The sequence below is a fragment of the Sus scrofa genome, chromosome 14 (assembly GCF_054392235.1).
Source record: "Sus scrofa isolate SSC_HxYL_T2T_F1_AM1 chromosome 14, Sscrofa_HxYL_maternal_Yorkshire_Landrace_v2.0, whole genome shotgun sequence".
Lineage (NCBI taxonomy): Eukaryota > Metazoa > Chordata > Mammalia > Artiodactyla > Suidae > Sus > Sus scrofa.
This window is the reverse complement of record NC_139396.1, coordinates 53,365,798-53,387,412: the sequence shown is the minus strand read 5'-3', so window position 1 is coordinate 53,387,412 and position 21,615 is coordinate 53,365,798. Positions and strand designations below refer to the sequence as shown.

The following is a 21,615-nucleotide window of genomic DNA, read 5'->3' as shown; positions in this document are numbered from 1 at the left end:
GCCATCTCCCATCAGGCACAGCTGAGATTCAGAGCAGGAATAAAACCTATGTGTTGAAAGAAACAGGAACCAGGAACCAGGAAATGGTTTCTTGTGGAGTTCTGCTGTGGCGCAACGGGATTGGCAGCAGCTTGCAAACTCTGGGCCACAGGTTTGATCCCAGCCCAGCATTGTGGGTTGGAGATCCAGCGTTATTGCAGCTCCAACTTAGATCTCAACTGCAGCTCAGATCTGATCCCTGACCTGGGGAACTCTATATGCCACAGGGCAGCCAAAAAAAAAAAAAGAATTGTTTCTACCTGGGTCCTTCCCTAAGACATAGGTGCCCTGCACCCCTTGGGGTCCTTGAGATGCCCTGGATACTGAGAACAAATCTCCCCTTCCCACTGAAGCTACCCCAGTGGGCCCCTGGCCCTGCAGGCACAGGAGAAGGCAAGTCCCATGAAACCAAAACCAACATTTTCTCCAAGTTCACTCAGTACAAAACCCTGACCATCACTTACTGCTGGTTCGTGATCTTCTGCTGGGATTGGAAGTTAAAGGACTTCCGACTGTCCACCATTTTCCGGAACTGCTGTCTCAGCTTCCGAAGCTCCACCTCGAGCAGCTGCTCTTTGGTCTTTTCTGAAGGTTCCTGGGGACTTTGGAGGTCTTTTCTCCTGTGTTTCTTCTGGATGAGACAGGGTGGGCATTAAACAACAGGTTAGGTAACTAGGAAAGCCCACATTTCAGCTCAAAGGTGGAGGACAAGAAGGGGTGCTTGTGCAGGGCTGGAGTTAGAAGACCACCCTTGGGTGATGTCAACTGCTTATGTGTTACATGGAAAATCCACCCTGGGTTGCCAGGGTGGAGAGGAAGGAGGTTGGGCCTCATTATTGCATACTGAAGAGGCTGCCTTGCTGTGTGACCTTGGGTGAGTCACTTTACTTTTCTGAGCCTCCAGTCTCTCATCAATAAAATGGGTGCAGATAGATTTGGTGTCAGGATTAGATAAATTAAGACGTGTACAGAGGATGACACAATGCCTGACCCCGCAGGAAGCCCTCTCTACATAGGAGCTGTTATTACCCACCGCTGATGGCATCGTGAAGGAATCGTGCTTTCCCTCTGCTCGGACACCGTATCGGAGAGGTCAAAGCCAACAAGTGCTCCTTTCTCTCTCTGTGATGCCCTGTCCACAGGGATGAAGGGAAAAGACCTTGTGAGCCATCCCTGCTGGTGGTGCAGGACCCAGCAGCACCCTCTCCCTTCCCCACCCTTCTCAGACTTTTCTCCTCCCACAGCCTGGCACATGAGGAGGACATGGCAGATGGCTGCCTGGGTGTGAGAAGAGGCTTTCTTCTTCTTCCTTTTTTTTTTTTTTTTTTCCTAGCAATGTTTGCCGGAAACCTGTTCCTCTCACTGATTTATTATTAGGAGCCAGGCAGATGGTTCTGGTATGTTGGTTACCCTCTTGCTCCCTGTGTTCCCAAAGAAGATGGGCAGGATGGCATCAGGGCAGTGTGTCTCCTGATGAGGTTACATTGACATTTACCCAGCTTCAGCTATAGGGCACCCACCCAACCCCCTTTTCAAGCAGAAGCCAGTAGTACTGAGAGGCATTAGGTATTCAGGGGAGGAGGTCAGTGTTAACACTACAAGCCCCGCAGGGCTGTAAGATCCACTGCACCCCGACTCCCAGACTTCAGGGGCTGGATTTCCTAACCCAGAAACTCCCAGCTTTGCCACCCACTGAGGGGTCCTTTAGCGCAGTGGTTTAAAACACCGCTGTGTCAATCATCAGATCGGAGCAAAAATTCCTCCTTGGCCACTTGTTCACTTTGGCAAGTCATTTCAGTTCTCCAGGCCTTTGTTTCTCCAATAGGAGAAATTCTAGAAGCCACCTCAGAGGCTGTTCAGCATGTAAGGCACTAAGCGTGGCACAAGATTAAGTGCTCATCGAATAGCGGCTGCTATGGGATGGTATGATGTAGGTCTTTTCATACAATGAAAGCTCAGAGTAAAAAAAAATTATGTGGGCTTATGGGGCATCCAGCATTCCTCTGTCTCCTGGTAACAATACCTTCCCTCACTCCTGGTCATTTTTTGCGGCTCTGGGGCTGACCCCACCCTACCAGCTTCAGGTTTGGAAACTATGACTCTTTTTTTTTTTTTTTTTTTTTTTTTTTTTTCAGGGCCTCACCCACAGCATGTGAAGGTTCCCAGGCTGGGGATCCAATCAGAGCTGTAGCTGCTGGCCTGCACCACAGCCACAGCAACTCAGAATCTGAGCCATGTCTGTGACCTACATCACAGCTCATGGCAACGATGGATCCTTAACCCACTGAGCGAGGCCAGGGATCAAACCCGCATCCTCATGGATGCTAGTCCAGTTCACTAACTGCTGAGCCATGACGGGAACTCCTGTAACCTATGACTTTTGATGGGCCGATCAGGGTGCCAGATCCTTGGTCCATCTGCAGAATCCCATCCCCTGGCCTGAGCGATCAGTTCAGGATGGGTAATTGACCCTGGCTAGTCCAAACAGAGTGAACAGTGGAATTTAAGCCTGCACACTCTGGAGAAGACAAACTGCTTCCTGCTGCACTTTAATTCATGAATGAATGAGGTTGGGAGTGGCTGGCAACTATCTTGTCTCTTCAGAGAGCCTGAGAATAAAGTTGTTCTGGAGGAAAGAAGAAAAATAAAGAGAGACCAAACCTAGGGGGACATCATCTGAGTTCTTGGACAAAACCAAGCCTGAAGATACCCCTGGGTCATGTCCAATTGCATAAGAGAATAGCATATTCTCTTAAAGCAATCCAAGATGAGTTTTCTCTCTCTTGCAACCAAGTGAATTCTCATGCCTGAAGTACTTTGATGTATTTAACACAGAAACTAAGCCCCTACTATGTGCTAAACATTATAGGGAATTGACTGGTTAGTCAACCTTCAACCATGTCCACGATAAAAGAGTGGAAAAGGCTGCACAAAGGAGATGATTTTCAATTTGAGTTTTGAAGGATTAATAGGAGTTCACCATGCAGCAAAAAGAAAGTAGGGAAGGAATTTGGGGTAGAGAGAACTGTCTGGGCAAAGGTTGAGAGGCAAGTGAATAAAAGGAGGGTTCAGACTAATGTGTGGTCTAGGGTAGGTAGCAGCACCCACTGGGAAGTGACCAGCAAAGAGGTTTGGAAAATCCAGGATGTCCCTTAAAAGCAGGGATATAAGAAGATCAGCATGTAAAAAATGAATTAATTGTCTCTCAATAGCCGCTTCTCCTTCATGAAGAGTTGCTGCTAAGACAGCTGCCTGGCCAGGGGTTGTACTTCCCAGCCCCTCCTGAACCCAGGCAGGGCCATGAATTCTCACCCATGGGATGTGAGCAAGAAGTGTGTCACTTCCAGATTATGACTTTCTAAGAAGTGGATGTGACATTTCCGTCCTCCCTTTCCCTATCTGACATTATGGGCAGTGCAGCCATAGATGGGCAGAGCCCCAAGACAGATTTCTGTGGAAGAAATCACTGGCTAACCATCAACATCCTCATTGGACTGTACAAAAAAGAGAAATTCATTTCTGTTGGGTTAAGCCAATGGAATGTGAGGACATCTTTGTTACAGCAGCTATCCTGACTCTAAGAATACCCTGACTTCTTCCTTCCTAGCAGGACTCTGCTTCTGTCCCTCCTCAATGTGTCTAGTCCCAGAGGATGAATTTTGATTGGTTCCCACTAATTATAGTAACTGTACTTCCCTTTGTCAATGATTGGTCAAAAGATGAGCATGTGACCCAGATCTGGCCAATGAGAAGTATATTCCTATTCCTTTGTGACAAAGAGAACTCCTCCAAGTTCTGTTCTCTTTTGCTTCCAGAAATTATTGTGAAGGCATGATGGTTGTTGCTGGAGCAACCATCCTGTGACCACAAGAACTATCACTGTCACACCAAAGACAGCAAAGAAGAAATATGAAGGGAAATTTAAGTTCTCACTGACACTGTTTGCCGCTGCCCGCAGCCTTGGAACCACCTACCTCTAGGCTTCTTGTTAAGTGAAATACTAAGTGTCATTATTGTTTAAGGCACCCTAATCAAATATTTTGTTTATTACAGCCTAGAGTATTCCTGCCTTACATGATCTACCTTGAAAATGAGTCTCAAGTTGCTGAGTGATAGGACAAAAGTGGCTGAGAATGTAGGAACTTCTGGCATTTCACTACTACGTTCTGGGGGTTTTCTGGAGGAGTTGGGGACTAGGTGCATTTTGGTAAATCATATTGGAAGGAAAATACCTAATGTTAGAAAATTCCCACAGGCAGGGAAGTGGGGTAAAGACAATGGTTCCACAGCTTGTTTATTTCTAGAAGAGCCCTCAAGGTAGGGGGTAGAGGCTATAGCAGGATTTATTAGACTGATAAGGTTTGGGCAAAGGACACCAAATTTGGGATCTCTTTCAACTTCAGAATTTTGTGCAGTTCTGGTTTCATATGGACCAGGAGCTTTTCCATGTTCAAGGGCTCTTTTGATCCTAAGGTGAATCTGTAATGAACCTTTCTAAAAGCATGACTAAAGTATGCCTGACATTCATTGCCAATGCGATTTTACCTCTCTGATCCTCGGTCTTCTCATCTGTAAAACAGGGATTCTCATCCCAACTCTCAACATAAAATCATATAGATAAAGCTCTTAGCACAGTGCCTCACACATATCAGGTGTCTGATGAATGTACCTTGTCTGTGAATCAGGATTTTGAAGTATCAGTTTGTCTCGTCCTCAAGTTAATTGGTTGTGGTATGTGGTTTTCTGCAGGAACTGGAGGTTCCAACACCTCCTACCTCTTTGCGCGCGCGCACACACACACACACACACACACACACACACACACCAGAACCAGGCTGCCCCTGGAACACGGGCCTTTCTCCAGCTTCCAGACTCCAACACAGGCAAGTCCCCTCTGTGCCCTCTGGGCTGGGTCCACGCTATATCCTGGAGACAGATCGACACCCATTCTCACAGCTGGGCTTCCAGAGAACCCTGCAGGTGTCTTGGCCCATGGCATACCACCCTTAGTCTGGGGTCTCAAACTCAAGGCCCACAGGGCAAATTCAATCTGCCTTCAGTTCTGTTTAGCAGGCAGTGTTTTAAAATGTGAATATGGGTCAGCTACTCACTCTCCGGGCCCCTCCTCCCTCAATTCCCACATTTCCTGTAACTGCAGGAATTTGAGTATGCAATTCTTAGGTAGAATCTCAAAGCTGCCCACTTGTGTGTGTTGGAAAATGCTAATAAATCCAGAGGTCCAGGTCAGAGAGCACCACGAAAGCGCCTCTTGCTCCTTAGACCTCAGTCTAGCCACTACAGTATCTGGGCACACGGTAAGTTCTTGGCAGAAACGAATATTTAATTAGTTGGGATGGAGGAGGCCAACCCCTCCTCTGCTGCTGCTGAATTTAACAATCTACTCTTAAAAGAAAATCCTGACTCCTGAAGGACTTGGCAGGGCCCCTGAGACAGGCCACTGTGTGGATTATAAATGCCAAGTCTGAGAAAGGAGGCTCCTGTTGAAAAAAAAAAGCCCAAACAGTCTAACCTGGTAGAACATTAAACATATGTTTAGAACACTAATCATAATCATGCAGGGGTGCAGAAACACCCACAAATTTTTAAAAATTGGGATCGTTAAGGGGGAAATGGAAGTTTGTTGCACTCTCTTGGATTTATCGTACACACTGTAATTTATTTACATTTAATGGAGGGGGACCGCGATATTTTCCAAGTTTAGGGGCAGCTAAATGTCTGAAGGGGTCCGGGATGGGGGCAGCCACCACGCTTTTGCTTTCCCCAGCAGAGGGCGCTGTTGAGCAGCAGGCGCGGCTGCACGGACAGCAAAACCTACCAGAGGGAATTTGCAGGACTGCTCCCACCGAGTGTCCGACCGCTGCCGCAGCTGCCTGTCTGACGGCGCCGGGAGGGGAGTTTGCTGCACGGCTGCGCTGTACCAGCCCCCAGCCCCACGTCTGGGCGTTCTCGGACCCCTGGAACGGGCGCTTTTATGACTCGCACAGACCAGGGCGTTCTTCCCTGGAAGGTTCGGGGAAGCCGTGGGGCCCTTAAGTGGGAACCAGAGCCCCTGATGGGAAAGTTTTGCGGGGGAGGTGGGAGATACACTCCTCAGCGACCCCTCCCTCTCCCGCGATGACCTCTTACCGGACTAGCCGAACCCTCACACCACTAACTTCTCAATTAATTAATTAATTAATTAATCAAAGCTCTCCTTCCCTGACTCGGCTAACTCACGCCCCAATCCAATCGCCTTGCCATTTTCTCTGTCATTTACCCGCATATCCTCGCACCATCTTCTTACTCCCCCTCTCCCACTCACACATACAGCAACCCTGCCGGGTACATGCTTTAACCGCACTAACTCAGAGAAATCCAATTCTCCCTGTTCTGCAAAAAGAACTTGAGACAAATAACCACTGGTGCGGGGCAATTTGTCCAATTTTCTCCTCTGACCATGACTTGGGACACCCAGTCTGACCCAAATCACTTGTGACTCCTAGCGTGAGCCTTTTTCACCGGCCTAACCGAGTTTGATCGTTTAAAGATAAACATGTTTTCATGCAAATGGCCCTGAAACACAAGCCAACCACTTCCTCTGGAGCTAAACTCTAGAAGCAGCTATATTGCTGAAGGGAAATGATTGCTGAAGGGAAATGATTAGAGGTACTGGTTTTCCAGGGTAGTTTTTACCTGAGATTTCCATCTTACCTCCAAACTCTTGAGTGAGTTGTAGCTCAGCCTAGGCTCTCCATTCACTTATCCCTAAACTCTTGAGAGAAGATGTGTTTTAGAACTTACCATGGTTTTGGTTTTGGAAAGATAATGTGGTGCACAGGGAAACATGTTACCCCTGATGTTGTTGGCAGCCATGTTGTAACCATGAGGGAAGTCAGTGGGACAGATATTTTATGAATGGGATTTGGGCAACATGTCAAAATCAAACACCTTAACACTTCTGCAAGGAAGCATATGAATACTAATGAGAAGTAAAATAAAGATTATAAGCAGTCTCATGTCAGGTCTTGATGATTCACACAAAGTGTTTTGGGACAAGTGATACCAACCTCATTTTACAGATGAGGAAACTGAGGGTTGGAGAAATAAAGTGACTTTTGCAGTAAGTGGGAGAGCCAGGTTTTGAACCCTGGGCTGTCTCTAGAGATCCATGCTTTACCATAATCCTGAGTAAAACCACAGCACCAAACCTGAGAAGTTCTTCTGGAAGCTGTTATCTATCATCTCTCCGATATTTAAAGAGCTGCTCTAGCCTTCAACTCCATATATAGCCCAGTGACTCATATATTTCAAGTGTCAACGACTGAAAAATGATTGAGTTCAGTTAGGTTCAGGACTTGTTAAAAATAGGCTTTCCTCAGAAGAATTTACTCTCTCTGCCTTTATGGGCACAGATCTCAGCAGCCTCCACGCAGAGAAGTGCAAGGCTTTTTAAATTAGAACATGCCAGAGTCAATTCTGCTAAAGGGATCTTCAGTTCCATCAGCGGGGCTTGGAGCAGAGAGAGATGCCAGCTTGCCAAAATGATGAGCCAGCGGTGAGAAATGTTGGCAATAGCGAGTCTACAGAATGGAGGAGGAAATTAGAATTGGGCTGCACAAGGGCTGGGCAAAGGCATTTGGCCTCAGACCATGAAATTGACTGTCCAAGTGACTCTTTGAAAACAAGGATCAGAAACCCACCTGAAATAATGCAAAATGACTTTTTTTTTTTCCTCTCCAGCATCTGTTCCCCCTTCTTCCTAACAGATCCCAGTTTGTTCAGGTAGCAATCCCTCTCCCTTTCAGCCTACATGACCAGGAGAAATTGATTTTCACACACATCTCCAGGATAGATCTCAATTACTCTTAATGCATTACAGCCATCCCATCCTCCTTGCCAATGATTGGACCTTTAACCTAATTTTAAGCCAGTCTGTGCATAGCATTCTCCTAGAGACTGCAACTGGTCCAGGAATAGGCATGTAACTGATAGTGGCCTTCTCAGACAGAAAGGAAGAACTTACAGTCCAGAGTTGGAGGGGAGATGCTTTTTTCTAGCTCCATGGATGGGAACAAGGAAGTATGTCGCCCCTGTTGCTGTTGGCAGCTCTCCTGTAACCATAAGGGAAGGCAGTGTGAGATCAAAGCCAGCATATTGTGGAGGGAAGAGCCTAGAGAAAATTGTAGAACGGTGTAACTGGAACTCTGATCACACGATACCTGAAATCCACCTTGGCTCTGCACTTCTTGTTTAAAAAAAATCAATACATCTTATTGTTTAAGCCAATCTAGATTTCTAGTACTTGCAGCCAAAAGTATGCTCAATTATATGAATATCATGGTTATTGCATGTAAGCTGGAGGCAGATCTCCATGAGGAACAAGAACCAAGAACTAGAAAGCTGTCAGAAATTAAGGCAGCTCCTCTCTCTAGCTCTCTCTTTGGAATTACCTGGTTTCTCAACCTAGCCTCTTTTTTTTTTTTTTTTTTTTTTTTTTTGTCCTTTTAAGGCTGAATGCATGGCATATGGAGGTTCCCACGCTAGGGGTCAAATCCGAGCTGGTAGCCGCTGCCCTACGCCACAGCCATAGCAATGCCAGATCCTAGCCACGTCTGTGACCTACACCATCTGGCAATGCCGGATCCTTAACCCACTTAGCAAGGTCAGGGATCAAACCTGTGTCCTCATGGATACTAGTCAGATTCGTTTCTGCTGAGCCACGACGGGAACTCCCCTGGCCTCTTATTTTTAAAGATAAATTTCTCTTCCACTCATCTTGTTTCTTATGATCTCCCACTTTGAAGCTCAGTTTAAAAGAAATCAATGTCTTCTTAATCTCAGCTTCCCAGGAAAGAGAATCCAGTTCGGCTAGTCTAGATTTGATGTCCACTGTTGGCTTAATGACATGGGCCAGGGGGCTACTATCAGGTGGCACAATAGCTGCTCCACAGGGACTATAAAGATACTCCTCAAAAAAAGGTGAGGGCAAGGTCATATAGTGGAAAGAACACTGGACCAGGTGTTAAGATAGACATTAGTCCTCCTCTGCCACTGATTTGCTGTGTGCTCTTAGGAAAGTCACTTGACCTCTCTGAGCCTTAATTGCCTCAGGCTGCAAGGACCCAATTGAGAACTTTAAAGCCTGAAAAGATTGTAAACTGTTCCTCCCACCTATGGAATGGAAAATAAAAACAATACTGGTCCATAAGATAAGGGTCAGGCCCTCTGACAGCATTCTGATTTCTATGATGCTTTTTAAATTGAAATAACAAATCAGATGGGGGGGGGGGGAAATACTTCCAGCTGTCCCTGCTTCACTGGTGCCCTTGGTGCTGCTTTTGTTCATCTTTGGGGAATTCAGCAAAGCTACCCACTCCAGCTCTGCTTCACCATCTTCAGCCCTGCTGAGTGGTCTAATCTCCACATTGGTGGCATATGGTCCTTTCTGCTATGGTTCATTGGATGACAAGAGAACCCCTCACCTAGGTTAGACCTATCAGAGCTTCCTTCCCAGGAAAGAGAATTTGGACACAAAATTCCCTGGGAGACCAAAGACTGATTAAGAGGTTTTGAGTGTCAGGGACTGTGTGAAGTCAGCCATTTTTCCCCCAAGTATAGGCACTGCTGGGAGGCGGCACACACACAGTCATTCCCTCACATCTTCCTCACGAATAAAACCCTGATTTGTGTTCCAGAATTGAGTGGAGAATCCTGAATCTCATAGAAGTGAGCCTGCCCAAGATCCTGGGGTGGCCAATGAGATGTGAGGGGAAGTCCACCAGGGGATTCAGGGACAGCGGTGCTGGCCGAACATCCAGTGCCCATAGCCCATGAGGTGAGCTGAATGAAGTACCTGAGCCCAGGGAGGAATTTGAGTTCTGTTCCAGCTGCAGGAACTGGACTGCCACTTCTTTGGACTGCCCAACTGCCTGCAGTAATCTCCATGTCTGCCTACAGCAGCTTCTGTCATTTGCAATCAAAAACCCATCACATAGCAAGATAGTAGGCATTTCAGAATTTCAGATTCCTTCCTAATTGGATGAGAACAGCCCCATTCCTGGCCTCCCACTGAAGCCAGAGTCACCGATTATAATCTCAGTGGCAGACTGCTGAGATCAGTAGTGATAAGGAATCTGTACAAGCCTTCAGAAAGTGATGCGGCCTCATACAGCAAGAGCAATAAACATGTTTACACCCTTCAACCCAGGAAACCTACATCTGGAGATTCATCCTAAGAAAACAAGTCAATGGCAAAGAGGGGGAAAAAAAAGCCCACAGACATGAAGATGCCTACTGTAACATTATCTCTACAGGAGAATGAGCCTGTGTTCTTGGGAGTCAGAATCCAGGTTCTCTGGTGGAGAGGGGTCAGAGCTGGGATACCTGGAAGGGGAATGGAGAGGGGCTTCCAGGGTGCTGGGAATATTCTGTTTCTTGATCTGGTTACCTGGATAAGCTTACTGTGAAAATTCAGCAAGCTGTGAATTTCTGATATGTACCTTTTATATATGCATATTGTACTTTAAAAAAACAAACAGTTCTCAACAAAGACCAAGATAAGGACTTTGTTTGTTTAGGGGCCACACCCACAGCATGTGGAAGTTCCTGGGACAGGGAGCAAATCTGCACCACAGTTGCAGCCTGTACCACGGCAGTAGCAAGGCCAGATCCTTAACGTGCAGTGCCACAAAGGAACTTTGGAGGGAAGGATTTTTTTAAGTAAGTTGTGGTAGATCTATGAAAGGGACATTCCGGAGAGTTGAAAAACAAATAAGCACATTTTGGGGCACATGCATAATACACCTGTCTTGTTCTGCTCACACTACCCCACCTCACTCTCCAGCCTTCTCTGTTTGCCCCGCGTCCCCAGAATCGGATAGTATGGCCCACATCACCCATAGGCTCCCTCTGGTTGGACGTAGCCCTGGGAAGGATCAGCTGGAAGTGGGGCCAGGCACGGAATGGGGGGTAGAGCTTGGGGACGAGGGGGCAGTTCTAGGGCTTGGGGGGCTGGGGGGGGGTGGCATTCTTCCCTCCTTGCTTCGTCGCTGGTTGCTCAGGTGCAGCCTCTGCCTAGATTCCTCTTTCCAGCTCGTACCCCCTCTGGGCCCCTATCACACTAGATCATTCCCCGCCTCTTCCCACCTTCACTATGGTAATGGCTCCTCTCTGTAGCTGATCTCTCAAGGCCTCAGCCTTCCTTCTCTGATCCCCTAACCCTGCCCACATACTGTGAGCAATCCTGTCTTTAAAGTCCCTCATGTATCTGGGCTGGATTCAGTTTTCTTCTGGGACCCTGACTGTTGGAGCCCTTCCCCCGATTTTCCCCTGTGACAAACAAGTGACCTTCCTGGATTCAATGCTGCAGGGACTCTGCCCTCCAGAGGGGACGGGAACGAGCCTGGAGTGAAGCCAGCATTAATTTCAATTTGGCACCAGGAGTGGTGCCTACTTTGTCCATCTTTTTGAAAAAGTGAATGTCTGCCCCTGCCCCCAACTGGGCTATCTCCCCGCCCCGGCCCCGGCCGCGGCCCCGGCCCCGGCCCCACCCCTGCAGGCCAGGCAATGTGCTCAGGTAGAGCACACTGAGCTAGCAGAGAGAAAGAGAGAGAAGATTCTGGATGCCACTACATTTCCCTGGTGCCCGAGCAGCATATGCACCCACTGTGCTATTCAGTTGCTCTAAGTATAGATTGCCTCTGTCTGGTCACCTCTTCAAGAGAAAACTTAGGTTTAGGTGACAGATGCTGCCATTTGCCTCCCAAATATCTACTCTCTCCTTCCTTCCTTTCCTCACTTACATCAAGAATAATAGCTCCCCTTGAAATGGAGTCGGCTTTGCGACTTGCTTTGACCCACAGAATGCTACAGAAGTGATGCTGTGCCAGTTCCAAGTATAGGCCTTAAGAAGGCCTGGCAGCCTCCACTTCTGCCCTGGAAGCCAGCACCTGCCCCAGAAAGACACTTGACTACTCAGAGGCCACCATGCTGTGAGGAAGCCCAAGCGGGCCATGTGAAGAGGCCACATAGAAGAGCACAAAAGCCAGCTGCCAGCTGAATGCAGTTCAGTGGATGTGGGACAGAAAAACCATCCCAGCTGTACTCATGTCAACCCAGCATCAGTCAGCGTAAGAAATAATCACTTGTTTTAAACCACTAAGTTTTGACGTGGTCGGTTACACAGAATAGGTAACTGAAATGCCTTTCCTCCTGGCTGGGACTCTATTGTGTGGGACTTTGATGGCTGAAGCTGAGTCGGCTTCTTGGGATCACATGGAGTGATGTCACCAGTATGCTGAGCAGGAAAAAGGCAAAAGACAGAAAAGGTCTGGGTCCTGGATGATACTGTTGAGTTGACAAACTAAAGCTGGAAGCTTCCTGCTTAAAACTTCCTGTTGTGTCAGATTGAATTAAACATCTCATTTCATAAGCCTGTATTAAACAGTTCTTTTGTTACTGGCTGCTGAACCCACTCCGAATGATGTAATAAATTGGTTGCAAATATCACGTGACAGGTTACTTGCAGGGCTCTTAGTAAGCATGGCTTTTTATTTTGATCTTTATTGAGATCTTGGAGTCTTGCTCATGCTGGGAGGCACTGTCCCTCCCAAGATTAGCTAATTCCTAGAAAGAGCAAACTCACCTGGGAGCCAATCTTTCACCTGCAAACCAACCTGTCCAAAGCCCACAACTCAACTGCGCCCTTTATAAAGCTCTTAGCTCCAGGCCACTGTCCCCCTGCCTTAATCCCTTCAGGGCCGGGTACTAGACAACTGGGGAAGGAACCTGTGCCCCAGAGCCTACTGTTTAGCAAATGAGCCATTCCTAAACATGCTCAGCCTGCCTGCTTTGCCCTATCTGTTCCTTCCTGCAGCAACTACAGTAAAGTCTCCTGCCCACATGTTCCCCTCACTCCCTCTGCCTCCTGACTGACCCTGGTGTTTCCCCATGTGCCCCCTGACACTGTGAAATAATAGAAAATATAGATATTGATCTCTGCCCCCAATTTCCAGAGCTCCTAAATCCCCTGGTATTTCCTAAGTGATACAAGCACTAGGAGCATCTTTTTTTTTCTTTTTTTTTCCTTTTTTGACCATGGCCACAGTATACAGATGTTCCTGCACTAGGGATCTAATCTGAGTGGCAACGCTGGATCCTTAACCCATTGTGCCAGACGGGGATCAAACCTGCTCCACTTCAGAGACAAGCTGGATCCCTAAACCGCTGTGCCACAGCAGGAACTACAAGGAGCATTTTTTGTCCTAATACTTGATCTTGATCCCAGTTTCAGACACAGAGTTCCTAAATCCTTTGGAATTTCCTGGGTGATAGTTATGACTTTTGTTTGAATGAGGTGATTTGTGGTGGGCTTTTGCATGGGGTCTGGTCACCAGGATAATGAAGCCATGATTAGAAGCTTGGAATTCCTCCTCCCCCCTCCCCCACTTCTCCAGAAAGCAGAGAGGGGCTGAAAATGGACTTAATGATCAATCATGCCTATGTGATGAAGGCTTCTTACAAATCCCCAAGGTATGCAGTTCAAAGAGCTTCCAGGCTGGTGAACAGGTGGAGGTGCTAGGAGGGCGGCATGCTCAGAGAGGGCGTGGAAGCTCCACACCCCTCCCCCCAGACTTTGCTCAATGTGCCTCCTCTAGAAATCTGGCTGTTCCTGAGTTATAGCCTTTATTATATTACAAACTGGTAAACATAAGTCAGTGTTTCCCTGAGTTCTATGTGCTGTTCTAGCAAATTATCAAATCCAAAGGGGAGGAGGTCATGGGAACCTCCAATTTATAGCCAAGTTGGACAGAAGTTGGGGGCAACCTGGAGACCTACGACTTGGCGACTGAAGGGGAAGGGGCAACCTCATGAGATTCCAGGTAGACAGTGTCAGAATTGAGTTACATCGAGGTAGGACAGCCAGCTGGCATCACAGAAAATTGCTTGGTGTTGGAAAACCCCACCCCTACGCATCTGGTGTCAGAAGTGCTGTGAGTGTGGTAATAGTGTGAGAGTAAAGGAGGAACACGGGAGGAGTGGGTTTTTCCTAAACATCCCTATCTGTTGTGCCTCCTATTTATGGGGATCTGAGAGTATAAACTTTCTTCGTGGCAGTCATTTCCAAGTCTGTGTGTCTTACCATATCTGATTAAAACAAATTCCAGGTACCTTTGAAACAGGCTCCTAGTCTTGTACCTGGTACCTGGGATGCCTGAGGGCACCAACTGTCATTAATATAATGCAGAAGATAGGGAAGACGCAGTTCGGACCTCTAAGTGCTTATTTTCTAATTGGGAAAATCGATATCTGCTGGGACAAGTCTCAGGGGTTATTGCCCCAAGCACAGCCCACGTTCCCTGAATGTCGAGAGAGGACAGGGTCCCGGGTGAGCTCAGGTTCATAGGCTCCCAACCCTGGGCATTGTCTCCCCTCCTGGGAATGCTCTCTGGGCAGAACCTGAGCCAGGCTGGGGCTGAGCAAGGTGCAGGGTGAGGCAGCTAGAAGGTGAAAACCAAGTACTAAGGACAAACAGACAAGTGAGCTCCTGGGGGCAGGATCTTGGGGAGTTTGTTTTCTGGATTACTGAGCTCCAGAACTGGACTGTCTTACAGAGAACCTGCAACCTTGCGTGGGAGGTGGGATCTGCTAATTAAAAGGGCTGAGCCAGTTTAAATACCTGCTTTTCCTAGCTCATCCCCCTCAGGTTTCTGGAATGGGAGCAAGAAGGGGCACTCCACAGAGTACAGAGGTGAAGAATTTGGGCTTCAGTTTGACAGGCTAGGCTGCAAACCTCCACTTTGCTTCTCACAGTTCTGTTGCCTGAGGCAAGTCACTTCCCGTCGCTGAGCCTCAGTTGCTCTTCTGAGAAAAAGGGGTAAACACTACCTACCCACGGACTCTCTGAAAATCAGCGCCTAGGCTAGCACATAGCAAATGGGCAATGAATTGTTGGTTGTTATTATTTAGGAAAATCAAATTAGGGAACTGGATAGGGCTGACTGTCAGGAAGAAGAGGAGAATACAGTTTCTTGGTCTTTCCAAGGACACAGTAGATCCTACTACTGGTCATGAATATTCACTACCTATCTTGGGTTGCACTCAGATGTGGTCACATGACCTACTTTGGCCAATGAATGACATGTGGACAGAAGTGACACCACTTCTGGGCAGAAGACTTTTTTTTTCTTCTTTTGCTTTTTAGGGCCGCACCCTCAGCATGTGGAAGTTCCCAGGCTAGGGGTCAAATCAGAAATATAGCTTCTAGCCTACACCACAGCCACAGCAACACAGGATCTGGGCCACATCTACAACCTACACCACAGCTCATGGCAATGCTGGATCCTTAACCCACTGAGCAAGGCCAGGGATCAAACCCACATCCTCAAGGGTCCTAGTTGGGTTTGTTAATCCCTGAGCCACGAAGGGAACTCCCTGGGCAGAAGCTTTAAGAGCTAGTGTGTGTGGTCCTCCAGGCTCTCCCCCCTCTGCCACGATGCCTGGCAATTCCCAGGTAGGCTGCTCCCTCAGCTTGGGTCTCAGAGTGGGCTCTGCTCCATGGTGGGCATGGATTGTATGGGAAGGGTGACTGACAGGAAAACTTTGCCCTGTGGCACATGGAGTTCCTGGGCCAGGGATCAGATCCGAGCCATGGTCATGGCCTAAGCCAAAGCTATGGCACCTTGGGATCCTTAATCCACCGTGCCAGGCTGGGGATTGAACCCGCGTCCCAGCGCTCCCATGACACTTCTGTTTCCATTGCACCACAGCGAGAGCTCCTCACACAACAGTAATTTTAACAGAATTAGAGTGGATGTTGGGGAGCTGAAAAAGTGAAGGAGAGTACCTAGACCTAGTACCTAAACGCAGAGACACTAACTGCAGGAAGCGACCACTGTCCCCAGGGCAGGTGGACAAAGCATGGAGGTTGGAGTGTCAGAACCCAGAGCATTAAAGGAGAGGCCCCTTGGGGCTGCGACCTCTGAGTGGGGGGTTATTAGCATTTATGGGGACACAAAGAGGCTGGTTCCAGGGTTGTACATAAAAAAACCAGAAACTGACCAGCCTTACAACAAATACTAAAGGAACTTCTCTAGGCAGGAAAGAAAAGATCAGCAACAGGAAACAAAAATTCCACAAATGACAAGGCTCACCAGTAAAGGTATATATACAGTAAAGATACGAAATCATCCATGCACAATTATACCATCAAAATCAGAAATCATGAGAAGAGGTGGCTACAAATGCGGGACACCGGAGATGAACTTGCAATTAAGAGAACAACAACTTAAAACAATCTTATATACATATAGACTCTTACATCAAAACTTCAGAATAACTGCAAGCCAAAAATCTACAATTGATACATAAACAAGGAATCTCTGGAGAAGAAATATATCTCAGTAAATAAGTGCATAATCCACCATGAAGGGGGTCATTTGACATCATTCTCGGAATGCTGAAGTCTTCTTAGATCTGTTTCTGATTTCCTCTCCATCAAAGAACTTATGATAATTATAATTAAATAATGCCACTGTACAATTAAATAATACAGTTCTACAATTGTATTATTAATAACCATTTCTCTCCATGGTACAATGTAAAGTCTATAATGTCTTGTTTATCACATCACCTAGAATGGTGTAATGCCTTTATTGAAGAATCAATGAGATGGAACAAATTGTGAGGACATATTTATATAGTTATACTGTTTTTTAACCAACTTATGCATTTTATATTTTACTTATTTTCAGAGAGTGTATTATTTTTGTTATGCTTACCAGTTGTTATTCTTTTTTACTATGCTATATAAAATATTTAATGGTACATAAGGCTTTCTTCTTTATAAATTTTAGTTGCATAATATAACAATTTAATATAACGCTAATTTTTTAAGAAAAATTGAAATGTAATAGATAAAACTAAGTAGTAAAGATGAAAGCCATAAAATTGGGATAAAGTATAGAATAAATTTCCTATTTGTCTCAGCATATTTTCCATTCCACTTCTCCAGTGGGAGTCACTTAATCTGTTTCTTAAGATCCATGTTATAATAATCTGTGTGAATGTAACTGTGTGTAAATGTATGTATTTTATTCTGTAAAAAATAAAAATAAAAAATAAATGTATACAAAAAAAAAAAAAAAAAACCAGAAACTGGAACCAGTGTCCACTGCCAGGATGCAGAAGTGTTGCTTGGGTGACCTTGACCTGAACAGACAAAAAAAGGGGAGCAAATCCCTTCTTTTTCCTCCAGCCTGCCCCTTATTGGCAGGTCCCACCAGGAGCAGCTGACAAAGCAGGAATGTAGCTGGAGGGGTCCCATCCCCAGCATCACAGAGCAGAGCATAGGAGGGCAGCTTTGGAGCTGAGAGACAGCAGCTTAATAACTAGCAGGTAAAATGAGAGTAAGAAATAAACACTTATTTTAAGCCCCTGGGTTATTAGGGCTCTTTGTTACTCAGCATGGCCCAGTCCGTCCTGACTATCCTGTCGCTTAGCCCCCAAGCCTGAATCCTGAGTCACCTCCAAGTATAATGTGGGACTTCCCTTCTTTCTTCTTCACCTCTTCGTCTGCCTGATATAAAATGTATTCCCTTTCTAAGAGATTCTAGAAGCCTCTAAACCCCTAAACATTAACCCTCTGAGAGAGGCAGGACTCCTGGTCCTTTACAAAGGGAAGAAACAGAGGTGAAGAAACTTATTCAAAGTTACATGGTGCATTATTTGTACTACTCAGACTTGACCCAGATTCCTGACTCCCAAACCTGGTTGCCTGGGGAACTTGGTATTAAAAATAACGACAATAACAACAACAGATGCCCAGACCTCAAGCCAGGAGATTCAGATTCAGGAAGTCTGAGAGGGTCTTGATAGTGTCTGTTTAACAACAGTAATACACACAAAGAGGTATAAAACCAGGCACGATTTTAACTTTCTTCCATACATGTACTCACTTAATCCTCCCAACAACCCCATGAGAGGTCTGTAATATTCTTTTCCCATTCTATAGAGAAGGAAAGGGAGGCACTTCTCAGTAACAAGCGGGAAATTTGATGCCAGAGAATATCAGATTCTTTTAGGAATTGCAAACTGTTTGGCTCACAGTGGCCAACATTTAAAACCCAGGAGCATTCACGCAAAAGAAAACAGAGTACAGTGCTTAAGAGCAGAATGCTAGAGCCAGACTGTCCAGATTTGAAGCTAGGATGATCAACAGTCCTGGTTCTCCACAAGCAAAACATTCTCTGACATAAACCATACCAATGTTTTCTTAGGTCAGTCTCCCAAGGCAACAGAAATAAAAGCAAAAATAAACAAATGGAACCTAATCAAACTTACAAGTTTTTGCACAGTAAAGGAAACCATAAACAGAACTAAAAGACAACCTACAGAATGGGAAAAAGTATTTGCAAATGATGCAACCTACAAGCACATAATTTCCAAAATATACAAACATCTCATACAACTCAACAACAAAAAACCAAACAACCCAGTCGAAAAATGGGCAGAAGACCTAAATAGATATTTCTCCAAAGAAGACATACAGATGGCCGACAGACACATGAAAAGATTCTCAACATCATTAATTATTAGAGAAATACAAATCAAAATTACAATGAGGTACCACTTCACACTGGTCAGAATGGCCATCGTTAATAAGTCTACAAATAGCAAACGCTGGAGAGGGTGTGGAGGAAAGGGAACCCTCCTGCACTACTGGTGGGAAAGTAAGTTGGTGCAGCCACTATGGAAAACAGTATGGAGGTTCCTCAGAAAACTAAAAATAGAACTACCATATGATCCAGTAAGCCCACTCCTGGGCATATATCCAGACAAAACTATAATTCAAAAGGATACATGCACCCCTCTGTCTACAGCAGCACTATTCACAATAGCCAAGACATGGAAACAACCTAAATGTCCACCAACAGATGAATGGATAAAGAAGATATACAATGGAATACGACTGGGCCATAAAAAAAAAAAAAATAATTAAATAATGTCACTTGCAGCAATATGGATGGACCTAGAGATTATCATGCTAACAGTGAAGTAAGTCCAAAAGAGAAAGACAAATACCATATGATATCACTTATATGTGGAATCTAAAATATAACACAGAACTTATCTATGAAACAGAAACAAACTCGCAGACATAGAGAACACACCTGTGGCTGCCAAAGGGGAGGAGAGTGGGGGAGGAGTGTAGTGGGAGTTTGAGGTTGGCAGATGCAAACTGTTATACATAGAATGGATAACGAGGTCCTACTGTTTAGCCCAGGGAACTATATTCAACATCCCCTGATGAACCATAACGGAAAAGAATATTAAAATATATATATTTGAATCAATTTGCTGTACAACAGAAATTAGCACAACATTAGAAAACAACTATGCTTCAACTAAAAAAAAAAAAAGTCCTGGTTCACCCAGACTGAAGAGTTTCCTTGGACATGCACTTCTAGTTCATGAAACCAGGAAAGTTGGTTACTCTGCTTTCCATTTCTGCCACTCACTAGTGTGTAACTTTAGGGCAAGTCATATGACCCCTCTGTACCTCAGTTTCTCCATCTGTAAAATGGATACTGTAATAACAGTATCTACCTCACAACATTAAGTCAATATTAGGGTATTTCTAAACTGCCTGGCTGTTGCCATTACTGCCATTATTAAAACTTGGATTGTTAAAACTTCAGATTTGCTTTCCTGGAAAGGTTGGAAAATCTGAAAAACAACCTGTATTCTTGTTTACCTATTTATTAAGCAAACATATACATGTAATGCTTTATACTACATACCAGGCACTGTTTAGGTGTTTGCAAACTTTCATTCAGAACATCTCTACGAAGTGGGTTTTATTACTGTCCACTTTTACAGATGAGGAGACTGAGGCAGAGGGAGAGGAATTGACTTGCTCAATGTCACACAATGAGTAAGAGGCAGAGACAGGATCCAAATCCAGCCTGTCTGGCTCTATTCAGTGACTACCAAATAGCACTTGGTCTTAACTGCCCCATCAGAGGGCATTATTTTCTATCTTCCTAATTTTCTATCTGCATTCCTCCTAGGCCATTCTCTCTCTCCCTCCCTCTCTTTCTAGCCACTCCCGCAGCACGTAGAAATTCCAGGGCCAGGGATCGAACCTGCACCCACAGCGGTGACCCAAGCCACAGCTCTGACAGCGTGAGAACCGTAACCTGCCAGGCAACCAGGAAACTCTCTCTCCCAGACAGACCCTTCTAAACATCATGTTCTCTGCCCACACATTCCTCGGGGTCTCGATTGCAATGGCAGCTTTTCTCAGTGATTCCAGGGAACCAATTTGAGGTCACTAAGTCTAGCTTTCAATTTCTCAAATCCAAGCTTTCTCAAAAAACGTCCTCTCCTCTGAGAGATTTTAGATTAATCCCCTTATCTAGAGGCTCAGGATCAGGAGGACAGTTGGGTCACCTGGTATAGCCTGGCCAGACTGGATTATCTGCTGTGACCCCAAAATTCATTCAGGCACACCTGCTCCTGAGAAGTCTGCTGATTAATAACAGCAGGGACTTTGAGGATGGTGTGTTTTTCACCTTCTGGGAACCTCTCTGGCTTGCACATGCACGCCACCCCATGCAGGGCTGCAGACAAACACCCGTGGTCCCCAATCCTCTCAGCTACCTGCCCCGAATCTGCATTATTTGAAAGTTCCACCAGATTCCACAGAAGTTGAGGTCTCAGAAAATAAAAGCTGAAAGAGTCGATATTATCAAATTAAAGAACATGAGAGCTGCCAGGATGTTCGGAAATCATCCCCATCGGGATCGCGTGTTTATTCAGTCGCCAAAGTTTTAGCAGGGAGGAGGTTCCCTCACCCACCCCACCCCCATGCTGTCTGGATGCCAGCGGCCTGGCCCTGGGGAGCAGGATTCCTCTCCCTCCAGCCCGCCTCCGTCTCAAGGTTATTGCTCTCTCCAGATCCCAGAGCAGCCTTTCCCCACACTCCTCCCTGCTCCTGCCAGTCAAAGAAGCCATCACCTTCTGCTAGTTCCCTTTCTCCTGCCCACAGCTGTGCTTCAAGCCCTTCACCAACGCTCATCAGCTACCCCCTTGTCCCCTGTGGGACCCAAACTGATTGACAGATGTCCCTGCAGATCGACACACCAGTAGCCCCCAAGTCTGTTTCCTCAGCCCCTTTACCTCTTTGCCCCAAGCCCAAGGACTCATCTGCTTCCCTTTCCTTGAAAATTCTACTGCCACCCTCTTTTTTTTTAGGGCTGTCCTTCTCACTCAGTTTCAGAATGGGGTTCAACCTCCCAGCAACCCTCCTGCTCTGAGTTACTTTCACTGCACACCAGGCACGGTGCTCGGGGTCTTCACAGGCATGAAAATGAGTTCACTCGCTACCCTACCCCTGCAGAAAAATCCACATGGGTAAGTTACACAGCTTAAGCCCTCTCCCAAAGTCCCAACCGTCATGAATGTTGAACTGTTTTCCAAATTGGCAAATAATTGGTCGTGGGTAGGAGGTCCTGGTAGTTACAAGCCTGGACTATGCAGTCAAACCAAAGTTCAAATACCAGGTCTGCCATGTGC

The 21,615-nt window shown here is 46.1% G+C and overlaps 1 protein-coding gene across 7 annotated transcripts in view; it reads right to left on the bottom strand.

Annotated features, from left to right (window-relative positions):
* The window catches only part of CCDC63 (coiled-coil domain containing 63), a 168,004-nt gene that overhangs the window by 137,675 nt on the left and 8,714 nt on the right, over positions 1–21,615 (bottom strand). For 4 of the 7 annotated variants that reach the window (XM_084996257.1, XM_084996256.1, XM_084996254.1 and 1 more), the window contains exons 2-4: positions 8,063–8,150; positions 1,073–1,171; positions 504–670 (exon numbers count right to left, since the gene is read on the bottom strand). In XM_084996257.1, the coding sequence (XP_084852383.1) occupies positions 504–670; positions 1,073–1,084 (179 nt within the window). In that variant the 5' untranslated portion in view covers positions 1,085–1,171; positions 8,063–8,150. Of the gene's footprint in view, positions 1–503; positions 671–1,072; positions 1,172–5,875; positions 6,063–8,062; positions 8,151–21,615 lie in introns of those variants that run through there. The other 3 variants (XM_021072531.2, XM_084996255.1, XM_084996253.1) reach the window with 2 other exon arrangements.